Source organism: Copadichromis virginalis, linkage group LG3 (assembly GCF_057382275.1).
Source record: "Copadichromis virginalis isolate Kocher_CV1m ecotype Utaka linkage group LG3, C_Virginalis_male_GT1.1, whole genome shotgun sequence".
NCBI classification, from domain to species: domain Eukaryota; kingdom Metazoa; phylum Chordata; class Actinopteri; order Cichliformes; family Cichlidae; genus Copadichromis; species Copadichromis virginalis.
The window spans coordinates 12,133,659-12,149,249 of record NC_140620.1 but is presented as its reverse complement, the minus strand read 5'-3'; the positions used below and the strand labels follow the sequence as shown (position 1 = coordinate 12,149,249).

The window sequence follows — 15,591 nt, the reverse complement described above, 5'->3', positions numbered from 1 at the left end:
TTTCTTTGACCAAAGATTCATAAATCTCCAGAGACTTCTCCAGGTCTGTTGCATTTAAAATCCCTGTAGGATGACCAATTGTTACTGACTGTGACTCTAAATCACAGAATCACAGCATATATAGACTCTTTTCTAAATGCCAGTTATGTGAAAGATACGTAGAGACTTAGACTTACAGCTTTTTATTGTCATTGTGCAGTTTCTTGCACAGCGAAATTGGGTAGCTGGACCACAAAGGTGCTAAATTAAGAAGAGAAACCAATATACAACGAAGGTGGAAAAATAAATAAATAAATAAATAAATAATCAATTAAATAAATAGAATAAAATAAAAAGCAGTGTATTTGTATACATAGGTGAGTGGAACTATATACATGGTGTATGTGTAGAAAACATTGAAGCAGACTGAGACCAAAATAATTGCACATGAGCCAAAAATATTGCACAGAACATGAAAACATATGACTTTATTGCCAAACTGAAAGATGTGAATGATCCATATGATGCCTTACTTTTTACAATAAATGTAGAGTCCGTCTGTACCAACATAGACACAGGGTTGGGCTTACTGGCAGTGGATAAAATCTTTAACCCTTTAAGACCTACCATAGAACCAAGTCCGCCAGAGCTTACTTTATATTTTTACATGCTGTAGTGCCATTTTTGGGAGCATTTCAAGTTGCTATACATCAAAACACCGTTATAGCCCATATTTTAATAATATGTATGCATTAAGTCCATAGTAACTACATTAATTGCAAAAAAGTGCAATAAACTACAAAAGAATTGAAAATCGTTTTTGTTTGTTTCTTTTACATATATTTCTAGTTAGAGGAATTTCAGAAGTTTATCCCTCAAAACTTTAAATACAAAAAAGTTGCAAAAAATAGTTTACAACAACAGGAAATTTATTTTGAGTGTCTTCATAGTTTTATTTTTGAGATACAGCAATTTTTATATACTATAGGAAAAATGAAAAACAACCCCATGATGCAAATTTGCAAAGAAAACAGCATGTGCATCAAAATAAACTATTTCCAGCAGTGCAATTCGACTTCTAAGCATCCCAGAAACTATTCAGAAAAGCATAAAGTCAAACATGACTTATAAAAACACCAGTATAGGCTTTTAAGGCCTACAAGTAAAAAAACGACATTTTCCGCAAAAATGACATCACTTCCGGTTTTGGACAGGAAATGGTGGACATGCGATCATTTGCACTGACTTTCTTTCAATGTGGGAAGCGTAATGAACAGCTGATCGGATCGGCAAAGCCTGTTTCTGGAATATTATGTTTTTGTTCCTAGCGCTTTTATGCAATTTTTGCAAAGCTGTGGAAGGAAACCTTGACCGAGGACAAGCTGATGGCATAAGATGTAAGTACAACTCCTCCGGTTTCATATGCAAAAAAAAAAAAAATATTGCGCTAGCTTACGTGGTTGCAGTGCTACCGGGATTTAAAAATAGTTACGCAAAACGGAGCGTGCCCGCTCTGACTGGCTTTAAAGGGTTAATAAAATCTGAATTTTAAAGGCCCTGATGATCAAATTTTATTCAACTATATACTAAGGTTTATTTGAAGGATACAAACAGACACATACTGTTAAATAAAAATAGTTATCCTAGACATTTTCCAGGGGCATTATTAAATCTTAGTCGATTAGAGTACATCATATCTGTCTCTTTAAGGAGCGTATGGAAGAAGCTACTTCAGTGTTGTTTAAGGCTTTAAGACCTTGAGGTTACTCAGCCTGCTTCTTACCACATATTAAAAGTGAAGTGAGAACACGCTTTAATAAGGATCAGCCATCAGTCAGGAGCAATAATCAGAGTCATTTGATTCTGTTTGCAGTCACCTTTTTTTTCAGACACATCGGAGTCTTGAATCGAGCTCTTACAGTTTTTTCTGATTGCTTAAGCACATTTTTTGTAACTATTGGCTAATTTTGCAAAACTCTTCACACAAATAAGAAAACCTGTCACCCAATCATCAAAACATTGTAGTTCTCTTGCAAAAGCAAACACAGCTAGATTAACTCTTCAGTATTTCAGTATTTTTACATCAATGGTATTGGTGTGTTTCTCATTGGCATATGGCAGTGCTACAAATCTTTGTGCAAAGTGACTGTACTAACCGATTCTCATTTCAAAATGTCCTTATGGTACTTGCTACAGTGTAGCGGCTCGAGTTAGCTGGCCAACGGGTCCAGCCACCCTCAGGGTCATTCCACGGTTGATTACATGGTCCACTATTGTAGCTCTGATGTCATCAGCAATTCTATTTCTTACTCTTCTTACCCTTCCTCTCCCCCCTCCTCGTCTTCCTCTTGCTCCTCCTTGTCCTTGTCGTCCTCTTCATCCTACTTCTTCACCTCCACGTCCTCTTCCTCGGCCTCCTCTACTTCTCACTCTTTCTGCTCCCTCCATTGTACTCCGCACACACAGCTTACCTGTATTATAGTGCTTAGGCTGATTGCAAAGTGGACTAATTATCTAAAACAGTTTTCACATGTGAAAGTGTGCCAGACAGTTGGCAAATTAGTGTTAATGATAGCCATGCATGTGTATACTTTTGCTAGGAGTGTGTTGGTAATTTGGTAATTGAGTGTTGTGCAGTGAATTGTGCCTACAGTTTTGCAAAGTGTGTGTTACAAAATTGCAAACTGAGTGCAAAGCAGTTTTTGTGCTTTTAGTTTTGCAAACTCAGCGAGTGGTTTTGCTATAAGTCTGAATAGTTTTAGGAATTGTGCTACAGGAATCACAGTTAGGGTTTAAGCATTCAGAAAAAACTGTAATACTTCTTTATTGATGACCCAACAAGCCCTTCCTCCTTTACAGCAATTGAGAAAGATTACAGCTTATAGAAGAAGTAGAAATCTAAAGGATATGCTGGTACACAATAAATTGAATCCTGTGCCTTTAAATAATTTAGATGACAGTTTTAAACAAGTACTCTCCTTTATTATTCTCTAAACTCAGCCATTTCCCTTTCTCCACCTTTTTGTATTTATCTTATCTTTTCTTATTTCCTTCCAACCTTAACCCTTTTCCTGTTTCTTTCTTAAACCTTTTTTCACTTCCCTTTTATTTTAGAGGTAAATTCATTCATTCCCTTATCCTTATCTTATTTCTTCTCGAACCTTTCTTTCCCTGTTCCCTGATATTTTACAGCTAAATTAATTTTCTTATTCTGTGTTTGTACTTTTGTTTACTTTCCTTATTCCCACTTGTAGTTTTTTTAGATTATTTTTTTATTCGGTCTTTCCTGTGACATTTTATGACAAATTCTGGTTGTGGAGGTCTGGAGGAAAATAAATCAAAGTTCATTTTTTTCACTTTCATCTTTTTTATCTTCTTCAAGAATAATTTCTTCTCTTTTGGTGTGTTTTATTTGGGATTCAAAATGTGATAAGACATTTAATTTTGGTTTGGATGTAAAAATAAATTGTGTGTATAGGTTGATTTGTTTCTACATTTTTCATCACTGTAATATATTTTCTCTCCTGTCACCTGTATTGATGAACGGCCCTAACATTAGTTTGGATCATTTTTATTGCTCAAATTGATGGATCTTAGTTTCTGACCCTCCTCCAATTTTTACTTCCTGTATTTCTCCAGGTGATGGGAGCAAATATCCACAAGTAAATACGATGAATGATGATGTAGTGCCCCAGCTCTGAGTTTTCACTCATTTAATTCGCTAATCTAACCCTAAACAAAACTATACCCTAACTGTAACCCTGACACTAAAACAATATTTTGAGTCTCAAAAGTACTGTCAAACTCGTGAGGATGGCACTTTGTCCTCATAAGTGACTGTTGGTCCCCACAAGTACAGTAGCATGCCAATATTCTGAACTCACAAAGATGTCTAAACATGTATACACACACACACACAACCACACACACAAACACACACTCAGATGTGTTTAGAAAGAGATGTTCCTTTGGTATAACTGAGCTGCTCGCTTTGATCTTGCTAAACACACTGAATAATTGAAAATTATGGAGTCAACAATAATGATACTCTTCACACATAACATGTCAAATGAAAGGGCCCAAAGGTCAAAATAATAATTATTATACTTTCCACAAAAACAGACAGAAGTAGGTCAAAGGTCAAAGTGGATGTAGTCATAAAACAGTGAGCAGTGTGTTAGGTTTGCACCGATATCAGTGGAGGACTTTACCCTGAAAAATGCAGAGTGTAATGTAGAGTTTGATGGTTTTCCCAGAAAAGGAGGAAGAAGAGATGGCTGAGATTCTGTGGCTGGGATTTCATTGTGGATCGAGGTTTCTATCAAATCACTTTGAACGTCTATGTAGTGATAAGGTGTTCACAGCTGAAAATGACACAGTGGGGTCTAGATCTTCTGACAGTGGTTGGACAGCATGAAGGAAAATGGTGGAGCAAATTTATTTGTAAAGAGTTGCTTTGTTGGTGCTGTGAACAGACACTTTATTTCCTGCTTTGAACTGTTTGTTTTAATGACACTTTGAAATTGTTTATTCGACCTGACAGCGAGCGTTCTGTATCCACACACACACTTTCAGTTCTTTTTCTGCTGTAATGAAACAAAAATTGATTAAACGAGCGCCGTCGACCTTCCTGCTGATGTTTCTATGTGAAGCAGTCGGAGACGTTCCTCCGGCTGGACGACACGCTCTGCTTTGATACTAAATAAAGCTCCGATATTTTCCTCTACACTAGTTTATCTCATGACTTTGAATCCCCCTGAAGATACTGACAGTGAAGCACGTACATAATACTCCAGCCTTTCAACTCTGAGCTTATTTAGTTCTATTAATACACTGAAATCTCATTTGTGTCATGAAGAAAGTCTTTAATCAAACAGAATTCAAAGAGCAGAAACATTTCATATATGGAGTTAAACATGAATCATTGTTTCAACAACATATTTATTGTTGTCATAAACAGACAAGAAGACAACAACAAACTGCTCCTCCCATTCAACACATGTCAGTCCATATCCCAGCAAACTAAATCATCTCCATTTACACATCAAATAGAAACATGAATCACTTGTAATGATTAGAAACTTGATAGAATTTCAAATCTAGTTTGGGGAGTCATTCAGTGAGAAACAGTGAAATGATTTTCCATGTGAAAAGGTGGACAGCAGAAACAGAAAGAAACAGTGAAACTAAAAGAGAAACAAAGAGCTTTGGAACAACGAGGCAGCAGGAGGACAGCTGCAGTTTAACAGCTTCAACTCACTGACAGGAAACAACATTAGAAACATCATCATCCTCAACTCATCTGCTGCACTGACACTGACACCTTCAACGGACACACCTTTGCTTGACCATTAGTGCGAATGTATGGAAACATCTTCTCAGTGAAAGTGTGTGTGAAGGTGTGTATGTGTGTGTTAGTATCAGGATCAGAGAACGACAGCATTCCTCTGTTCCAGTCCAGATTCACTCTGATCCTCTGGAGCTTCTTCTGAACTGAGAGAGCAGAATCTTCTGATGGTGAACGCGCTGAATATTTATCTTCATAGAAGCATATTCTCCATAATCCATCCAGTATGATTCCCTTCCTCTGCACAGACTCTTCTAATACACCCACACCCCACCCTTTACTGTCTCCAACCTCAACATCCCAGCTGTGATACCCTGCATTAAAGCCCTCAGAACCCAGGACAGAGCAGTAATAATCAAACCCCTCTTCCTTATACAATCCAAAATCTGAAAAATTTGTAAAAATACTGGCTATCGATGATTCACTGGTCATAGTAAACCGTACAAAACTCCTTGACAAAATTGATTCTGAGAACATAAGTGTACCCTCAAGTTCTGGAATCTTTGAGTTAAAGTTAAAGTTATCTTGTTCCAGTATAGAGTAGAGCCAATCAAACCTCTCTGGATTATCAGGAAGCTGTGGCTTCTCTCTCCCTACTCTCATACTGGTCAGATCTTCAGACAGGATGAGTTTTGGATGAGCAGTGTTTGGGTCCAGAATGAGAGGAGTGTAGGAGACCATGTCCTTCATGTTGTTCCAGATGTTGAAGGTCAGGTTGCCCAGGTGTTTGGCCTGGTCTATCAGAGCTCCTGAGGGCAGCTGTGGATCATCCAGCAGGGGGCAGCGCTGGACTCTTTCCACTGCAGCCTTGTAGTTGTGCAGGAATGAGACGTCTTCAGCTCTCAGCTCCTCCTCTGTGGCTCTGACTGTGTCTGAAAGAGCTGCTATCTCTCTGCTCAGAGCCTCCATCTTCTCCTTCATCATCCCACTCTTCTGCTCCTCCTCCTCCCTCAGTGCAGCCAGCCTGGCCTCCTCTTCCTCTGCGAGAAACTGCTGAAGCTTCTTAAACTGCTCCTTAATCTGCCTCTCTGTGTGTCGGGCCTGGACCTTAATGTGTTCTGCTGTTTGATCAAACTTCACTTGAACTTCTTCACAAACCTTTAACTTCTTCTTTAAGGGCTCCAGAGTTTCCTGAAGTTCCTTCTTGTGTTGTTGTGCAGCTTCATCGATAAGTCTGAATCTGTCCCTGGTGTGATCTTCTGAGGCACAGCAGATGACACACACTGGCTGCTGATGGTCCAGACAGAAGAGTTTGAGTTTCTCAGAGTGCAGACTGCAGAGAGCCTCTGAAGCGCTCTGATCTCTCTCCTGTAAGAACGACTCACACAGGTTCTTTAAAGCCAGATTTAAAGGTGGATCATCCCTTGAAGACCTTCTGTTACAAACTGGACACTCGTGTGTTGGTCTCTTTCTCCACCATCTCTTCAGACAGTCTTTACAGAAGCTGTGGCTACATGACAGAAGAACAGGATCTCTGAAGACCTCCTGGCAGACCGGACAGCAGAGATCCTCCTCTGATCTGGAAGCCATTGAGTCTGTGAGTGAAGCTGAAAACAGCAGACAGGAAGTACAGTCAGTCCTGGCTCCCCTCCCTCCTCTACCACCTTCACTGAAACTTCCTTTGAGTCGTGTTTTTGCTCAAACTCACATTCAGTGTGTGGAGCGTCAGCAGCTTGAAGCAGCAGTGTTGGAGTTTTCCACTTTTCTCTCCTGTAGCTGGACTCACTCAGAGGAAGCTGCTAGTTTGGTCTGAGCTCAGTCTGATCGTCTGTGCGTCTCTCTGCACTGAGGACGAAGAACTTCCTGTTTCCTTGTTTCTCTCAAGTGTGTCAGGTTATGGGTGTAGCCTGATGACACTGTACTTAAAAATGTTGCTTCACCTGTAACTCAGGTGTGTTTCATTCCAGAGTTAAAATGTCATCCTGCCGTTTCCTCAAAAGCTATAAAGCAAATAGTGGTGCAGCTGTCTGGCAGCTTTTTCTTTTTCAGACTTTGTTCTGGTTCTTGTTCAGGTTCCCCAGCAGTGGGAGTGTAATGCAATCACACAAACACAGGTGGTGTTAAGGTGGATTCACTTGATTACAGACTATATCAGAGACTGTTTAAAGTCTGTTTAGACCTGCAGCTACCTTTTCAGTGAGGTTGATTGTTAGGTTTTGTATTGTTGATTGTCATTTATGCTTAGAAATATCTACTTATATATGCTTAGAGTTTTATAATTAGTTGTAGATTGGTAGAGGTTTGATCCTTGATAGTCTGCAAACTTTGTGTGCATTAGAGAGCACTCTGGGAGCACGAGAGAGGTCGTACCTGGTTTTATTGTTTTATGGTAGGATAAACGTGTCTATATCTGTTTTAGTCTAAGTGCCTTTTGTTTAGATGAACTGCTGGACTTCGAGACCAGCAGGGTTAGGGAAGTCATTTATGGGGTCACACTCTGACCACACACACACCTTAATGAACCTATGCATATTCATGTACCCTCAATAAAAGAGCAGTGTTACGGGGGAGCGGACGAGAGCAACTGGGGTCAAGCGAAGGAACGGCGTTTGTCCGGTTCTCTCCCGTGCACGAGAAACATGAAGAACTTTGCCTACTTCATGTCTTGTTTGCTGTGTAATTATATTGTCTTCAATGTTCCAGTGAATAGGTTCAAGCTACAAACCTATCATTGATCCTGCAGATAACCTCTGACTCTTTCTGTCACCCTCGCTCTCTCTCACTTTCTTTCGCTTCACTCTGCAGGTGATGGACCGATTTAAAAACTATGAAAAAATTCATGTTAGGAAATTTGATTGTGATTAAAAATTTTACAAAATTAAACTCAAAATTTTCTGTCCTTCTTCTCTGTCTGTGTGTCCAGAGAAGAAGAGGAAGATGAGGGGTGACCACTTCAAGCAGCATTTCAGGAAGAACTTCACCACATGCTGGAGGAGGAGGTAAGTCACACGCCCTCGCTCCTCCTCCTGAATGTCTGAGAGATGGTGATCAGCTGACCCACTGTCTCCTCTCCTCTGATTGGTAGAATCTCTCAGAGAAGCCAGAGCCTAACTACCCTTCAGCAGCAACCCCACCCTATTATATCAATATTTTTTTTCGGTTTCATTTCAAGTTGGCATCATTGTGATCCCATACTTATCAACATACAGTTTAAAGGCTTGCATTAGGGTGCATTGGTGCACACTTGGGCATCTTTTATTTAATGTGGTTATACCACTGTGAATTTTGCTATATAAATATGCTCAAGAGTCTATCATATGTTTGACATCCAGCAAAAAATTCAAAAATATATATTTTTAAATCAATAACTTTGCAAATTTAGAGGAAATGTTTTTGGACAACAAATGAGTCACGTTTTAAACAGGGTTTGAATAATCAGCTCTGACAGACAGACATTTATGAAGCGCAGGCCTTAACAGACATGCTTACCATGTGAAAGGATGTCTTTGAGCAGAGAAACACGTTGTATTGTTGCTTTTCTCTTATGCATAAGCACCGCCCGACTGACATAAACAGTTGGTCTACATTTTCCAGAAAGACCACACAGTTAAAAGACGTAAAAATACTGAATTAAGAAAAAAGTTTCACACTATGTTTCACCAAGTTAAAAACAAATCTGACAAAGCTGCTTCTACAACAAACATTTATCTTTCAGATCAGTGTCTAAAAAGCACCTTTAAAGAAAAATTATCCTGCATTTACAAAAGTAAGTCCTGTTTGTATATATTCACACTGAAAACCAAAACGCACACACTGAGGAAACCTTCTCAATAAAAAAGTAAAAATTGTTCACAGGCTGGAATGGAGGGCTCGATGCAGTCAGTATGTCGTGCACTAAGAAAAGAGTTTATAGTCTTAAATAAAATGCGGGTTGTGACAGTTTGACAGAATAATGTCAGTGAAGTGTTTTCTTTTGGCATCTTTTACAGCTGTTTGATATTGACGCCAACAGTTCTTTTGCATCTGGAATGACACTTGTAAGTTGTCCTTTTTTCACTTGCGCTCAACTCAATGGCATTCACGTCTGACAGCTCAAGTCATGTCAATCAGCCAGGGCTCAGATTTCGTTTTATGCTACCTAATATCCAAAGAAGTCGAACAGGTGGAATAAAACATTTCCTCAGTCTGGCTGCATAAAAACTCCAGGATTTTACACTTCTGGTTAAAAACTGTTCCAAACTGCTCAGCCCCACATAGCAAAATTGTATGGCCCTGATCTGGCCCACACAATGTGCTTACACATGGCCTCATACAACAAAGAATGACAAACCTTTCGTGGCCCGGATCTGGTTTGCCAGAGGTGGCCCACACATGGGCCAGCACAAGGCCAGTTGCAGACACACTGCTGGCCCTGTGCTGGGCCATATCAGTTTCAGCTCTGGCCCCAAATGTCAGCCTTATGTGTACCTTAATCAAGCCATGTAATAACAACATGTGCCGGAACATAATAGTGCAAAAGTAACATGACAAAACTCTGTTCAGACAGTGAATGTACTAATTCTTATATAATACTTTGCTACTCTCGCAGATGTAAAGTGTAAAGTAACTTAGACATTCACATTACTCACACCCTCATTACACATACATATAGGATCTTGGGGGTGGGCACGATACACGGAGTCCAAGTTACCATCAGGGTGTACACCTCACCCCGGGCATCGTTGCCCACCTCTCAATTTTAAATACACGTAGACATTGAGGGCTATCAGGAGGGGCTATGCGCTTACCTGCTGCTCTCTGGCAGGTAGCTCCATGCCCTCCTGGGTTTCAATTGCACCTTAGAACACACATGCATCAACACTACAATGAGCGGGTGGAGGGAGGTTTGGAGTCTTCTCTCACCCCCGTTCTCTGCGGCCTGCTGGAGCGGGGGAGGCTAGGAGGAGTTGGCCGTCCGACTGCGGTCTGGGGTGTGGGGCCTCCCTGCTGCTGCGGAGTCGGGGCGGTCTGCCTCTCCCCACCGCAGGGAAAAGGGTAACACCACCTGGGTCTGGGTGCAGTTCCCCCCTCCAGGGGCAAGGGTACCTAGACCCGGTTCGTAGAGTACGCTTGGGGAGTGTGATCGTGTATACAGCGTCTCTTTATGTCTGTCTCCACGTCAGTTGAGTGTGGAGTAAGTGCATATGAGAGCATGAGGGTGGGAATGGATGTTTGTGTCTGTGTGTGCCTGTATGTCTGTGTCTATATGTCAGGTTGGGTATCAGACGCCACCTCTCTGGGGACATCTCAGGCCCTCCAAGGTTTGGAGGCCTATCTCCACCCACCACCACTTCCCCTGCCGGTGGCGGACTCCCTCAGGTGTCGGTGCGTTGGTGGTTCTTTGTATCTGGGGGTGGGCGTCCGGGTACACACCGGCTCACTCCTTGGCGGCCGCTTATTGGGGCTCGCTCGGGCCACTTCGGAGGTGGGGTGCCCCCGGCCTCTCGGCCTGGGGCTCGGTCACTCAGGCACAGCTGGCTGCCGGCGGAGCTCACGGGCGCGTCACTGCAACTCCCCCTGGCTTCTGCTCCGCGGCTGCTGAATGAGCCCTCATCTGGGACTCTCCTTAGCTCTTACTGGGACAGGGGCGCGGCTGCCCCTCTGTGGGTCTTCCTTGGTCTCTTGTGCTCTGGGGGCCTCTGGATGTCTGGAGTTTTGATCTCCTCCATACCTGCTTCATACCATAGAGGACAGGGCTGTGGCTCCCCACACTCCCTAGCAGATCATTACATGGAGAAACCTTTGGAATGCAAGCATGCTGATCCACACAGGTATGCACACAGGTGTACACACGGGTATTCACAGACGCGGACTACAGCTTTCTTGGCTGCTGCCTCAAAGCACATTGTGCGCTGTCTATCTTGCGTGCTGCACAATATCGTTTATTATTTAGTAACTATTGATATCTACTGCTAGCTAGTTTATTGTGATGGTGCTTTTTTTTTTATTATTATGTTGCTCTTTGTTGTTTGCTTTCTCTTCTGTTTTTTTTTCTCCATACAGGTGACCCAGGTGTTTTGTTTTGTTTTTGTTTTTTTTCTCTCTTCCCCCCCTTCTCACCGTCTTTTCTCCCCTTTGGTTTTCTTTCTCTCCCTCTCTTTCTTTCATTCTTTCTCCCTGTCCTATCACACAGTCCTGTCTGTCCCGTTTGTAGCAACTGAAAATAAAATAAATTCATAATTATAATAAAGGTCAATCAAATGGACCAATATGGCAAGGCCATGATGATCCACTTGGTAAAATAAATCCGCTTGGCATCTTTCTTGGCCTTAAGACAACAATTCTGATGGCTATAGATCCAAACGGGACAAAAAAAAAAAAAGTGTAAAGTAAAGTGTGCGTGTTAGTCCCCATAGGGAAATAGTTCCTCTGCATTTAACCCATTCACCCAGTGAAGCAGTGGGCAGCCACCAATGCAGCGCCCGGGGAGCAGTGTGTAGGGACGGTACCTTGCTCAGGGGTACCTCTTCAGTGGAGTCGAACCCCCGACCTTCCGATCATGGGGCCACCACTCTACCTACTGAGCTATCCCTTACTCAAAGTGCTCAATACAACATGCCACACTTTCTCTAAACTGAGTGCTTCCCAACTTCATTCATACACATTCACACTCTTGACATACGGACTGGTGGAGCCAGGGACCGAGCCACTAACCTTCCGATCAATAGGGGACCTGTTCTACCGCCTGAGCTACAGCCACCTGTGGTAAACATGAGTAAATCCTGACTAGGTTTTGGATAAAGTGTACACTCATAAACCTGTCAAACCTGCATTTGAAACATTGGTTACCATAGCAGTATAGTATTGCAACATGGCATTTGGGTCATCTAACTAAAATAGGAAAATAGAAACATAAATAGTGCCATAATTGCCAGGCCTGGCCCACATCTTGTTGACATATACCCTGCCATGACACCAGTCAGTAAGAAGTGCCAGCTTGATGCCGGATCTGGGCCAGACCTGTTTTCTATGAGCCTGAGCCACATACACTAAACCACAATTGGGCCAGATGTGACATGCCATCACATAAACAGTGCTATCATTGCCAGGCCTGGCCAAATCTGGATGACATACCACTTATCATACCAGCAGTCAGCCAGCAGTGCCGACTTGACACCAGATCCAGGCCAGACCTGTCTGCTATGTGGGGCAGTAAATGACTTTAAATAAAAAACCCGACAGTGTCACGGCGAGTGAAAAGAGCCGTGTAGAAAAGGAAAAGGAGGATCCAAACGCAGGCAGTCGTGAAGGTGTAAAGGTGATTTATTGAACACAAAAAGAGAGGCAAACGGCAAAACGGAGAACTAAACTAAACTGGGACAACTAAACTACTGAGCACGAACCTGAACATAAAGGAAGGAAGACGATGGTACATGATGATGCCGGCAGGGAACACACGGATGAAACATGGTGGATACGCAGACGGACCAGCAACTACAATGACAGAGGACACGACTTAAATACACACAGAGAAACACAGGGGAATTACACACAGGTGGTGGACACAGCTGGGAATAATCAACAAGATGAGACAGAGGTAAAACTGAACACACTCACATGAGACGCAGACCTTCACAATAAAACAGGAACAAGAAACCGTCACACTAAGACGCAGACTCGACATAGAGAGACAGACAGAAAATGACACATGAAACTAAACCCACACAAAACATGAGGGCACAAATCTTAAACCCAAATAAACAGAAACATGGAACTCTAACAATAATAATAATCATCGCACCCAAAACCCCAACAATCATTCAAAAAATAAACTAACAATCAAAACTCAAAATACTGGTTCGAAACTGACCCAGAACCATGACAGACAGTGCTGAGCAGCAGCACAAGGTTTAACTAAGGTACAGGCAAGAGAAACCTCAAACATCACAGGACTATGGTCAGTAAACAGCATCGCAAATCTCAACGTTAAACAGAAAAAACATGAGATAAAAAAGATCAAGTGTGTCCACGTTCATGTGTGGGACTGGGCACACATTGCACCAGATGAAAAGAATCAATATGGTTTAAAAAGCCCTTTGCCATGGGCATATCAGGACAACACAATGAATATTACGATCCCCAACAATAAATTTTGTCACATTTTGACCTGTATTCTGCCAAGAAGTCAGCGAAGTTATTCACAAAGTCCTTGTTGTATTTTGGAGGCCTTTAAGCCACCTCACGCAACACTGAGTGAGAGCAGCCCAGCTCAGAGATCAGTCTGTAGTGTCCAGTTTCTGCTTACAGGATCCTGTACATTGGACAAAAAGAACAGCAGATAAAATCTGTAGTAAATGGTTGGATCAAATAAACTTGGACAGATCCCATACATGATTACCTCAATACCTTTCGATAAATTACATAATTTAACATCTGTGGAACAGGATGCCTTGAAAAATCTTATACAAGAAAAGCACATTGTTATAAAAAATGCAGATAAGGTTGGTCAAATCTGTAATCTGGATAAAGAGGATTATTTACAGGAAGTCTACTGACAATTACAAGACATAAAATATTAAAATGTTTACAAGCTCCATTAAAACCAGAGACTCAGAATCTTGTCAAAAGTATTGTGAGGGAGCTAAGAAAAGAGGGTTATATTTCAGGAAAAATATATGTCTGCTCCAATTTTTCCTCGTCCTCGCTTATTTTTTCTTTGACCAAAGATTCATAAATCTCCAGAGACTTCTCCAGGTATGTTGCATTTAAAATCCCTGTAGGATGACCAATTGTTACTGACTGTGACTCTAAATCACAGAATCACAGCATATATAGACTCTTTTCTAAATGCCAGTTATGTGAAAGATACTTAGAGGCTTAGACTTACAGCTTTTTATTGTCATTGTGCAGTTTCTTGCACAGCGAAATTGGGTAGCTGGACCACAAATGTGCTAAATTAAGAAGAAGAGAAACCAATATACAACGAAGGTGGAAAAATAAATAAATAAATAAATAATTAAATAAATAGAATAAAATAAAAAGCAGTGTATATGTATACATAGGTGAGTGGAACTATATACATGGTGTATGTGTAGAAAACATTGAAGCAGACTGAGACCAAAATAATTGCACATGAGCCAAAAATATTGCACAGAACATGAAAACATATGACTTTATTGCCAAACTGAAAGATGTGAATGATCCATATTATGCCTTACTTTTTACAATAAATGTGGAGTCCGTCTGTACCAACATAGACACAGGGTTGGGCTTACTGGCAGTGGATAAAATCTTTAACCCTTTACAGTTTTTTCTGAATGCTTAAACCCTAACTGTGATTCCTGTAGCACAATTTCTAAAACTATTCAGACTTATAGCAAAACCACTCACTGAGTTTGCAAAACTAAAAGCACAAAAACTGCTTTGCACTCAGTTTGCAATTTTGTAACACACACTTTGCAAAACTGTAGGCACAATTCACTGCACAACACTCAATTACCAAATGTCCAACACACTCCTAGCAAAAGTATACACATGTATGGCTATCATTAACACTAATTTGCCAACTGTCTGGCACACTTTCACATGTGAAAACTGTTTTAGATAATTAGTCCACTTTGCAATCAGCCTAAGCACTATAAACAGGCCACAGGTAAGCTATCTATGTGGAGTACAATGGAAGGAGCAGTAAGAGTGAGAAGAGTGAGAATCAGAGGAGGCCGAGGGAGAGGACGTGGAGGTCAAGAAGTAGGATGAAGAGGACAACAAGGACAAGGAGGAGCAAGAGGAGGACGAGGAGGGGGGAGAGGAGGATGAGGAGGGGGGAGAGGAGGATGAGGAGGGGGGATAGGACATAGTACACATATGACTGTGTGGCCACTACCAGCTCCACCACCATCATCAAGTTTGCTGACGACACCGTCGTGGTGGGCCTGATCTCTGATAACAACGAGACGGCCTACCTGAAGGAGATTAGGAATCTGGAGAACTGGTGCCAGAGGAACAACCTCCTTCTAAACGTCAGTAAGACAAAGGAGCTGATAGTGGACTTCAGCACTAAGCAGGAGAGGAACTACCAGACCCCTGTCATCAACGAGTGCCCAGTGGAGAGAGTGGACAGCTTCAAATACCTCGGAGTTCACATCACGCAGGACCTGTCATGGTCCTGTCACATCAACACCATGGTGAAAAAGGCCCGTCAGCGTCTCTACCACCTCAGACACTTGAGAGACTTCCAACTGCCCTCCAAGGTGCTCAGGAACTTTTACTCGTGCACCATAGAGAGCATCCTGACGGGAAACATCTTTTCCTTTCTTGTTTTCTTTAGGTCACGAGCAGTTGTCCAA

General features: G+C 41.7%; 1 protein-coding gene across 1 annotated transcript; it reads right to left on the bottom strand.

The window, feature by feature from the left end:
- Positions 1-4,894: 4,894 nt before the first annotated feature.
- Positions 4,895-6,856, bottom strand: LOC146712809 (nuclear factor 7, brain-like). Its single transcript, XM_085437071.1, has 2 exons — positions 5,882-6,856; positions 4,895-5,683 (listed from the first exon to the last, which is right to left on the bottom strand). Exons 1-2 carry the CDS (start codon positions 6,854-6,856, stop codon positions 5,273-5,275), a joined length of 1,386 nt encoding a protein of 461 aa, XP_085293197.1. The 3' UTR covers positions 4,895-5,272.
- Between the last annotated feature and the right edge of the window lie 8,735 nt (positions 6,857-15,591).

Coding starts and splice junctions, on each gene's coding strand:
- LOC146712809 (XM_085437071.1), bottom strand. CDS start 6,856: ATGGCTTCCAGATCAGAGGAGGATCTCTGCTGTCCGGTCTGCCAGGAG. Junction 5,684..5,881: donor TTCCTGATAATCCAGAGAGG/TTTGATTGGCTC, acceptor GAAGAGGGGTTT/GATTATTACTGCTCTGTCCT.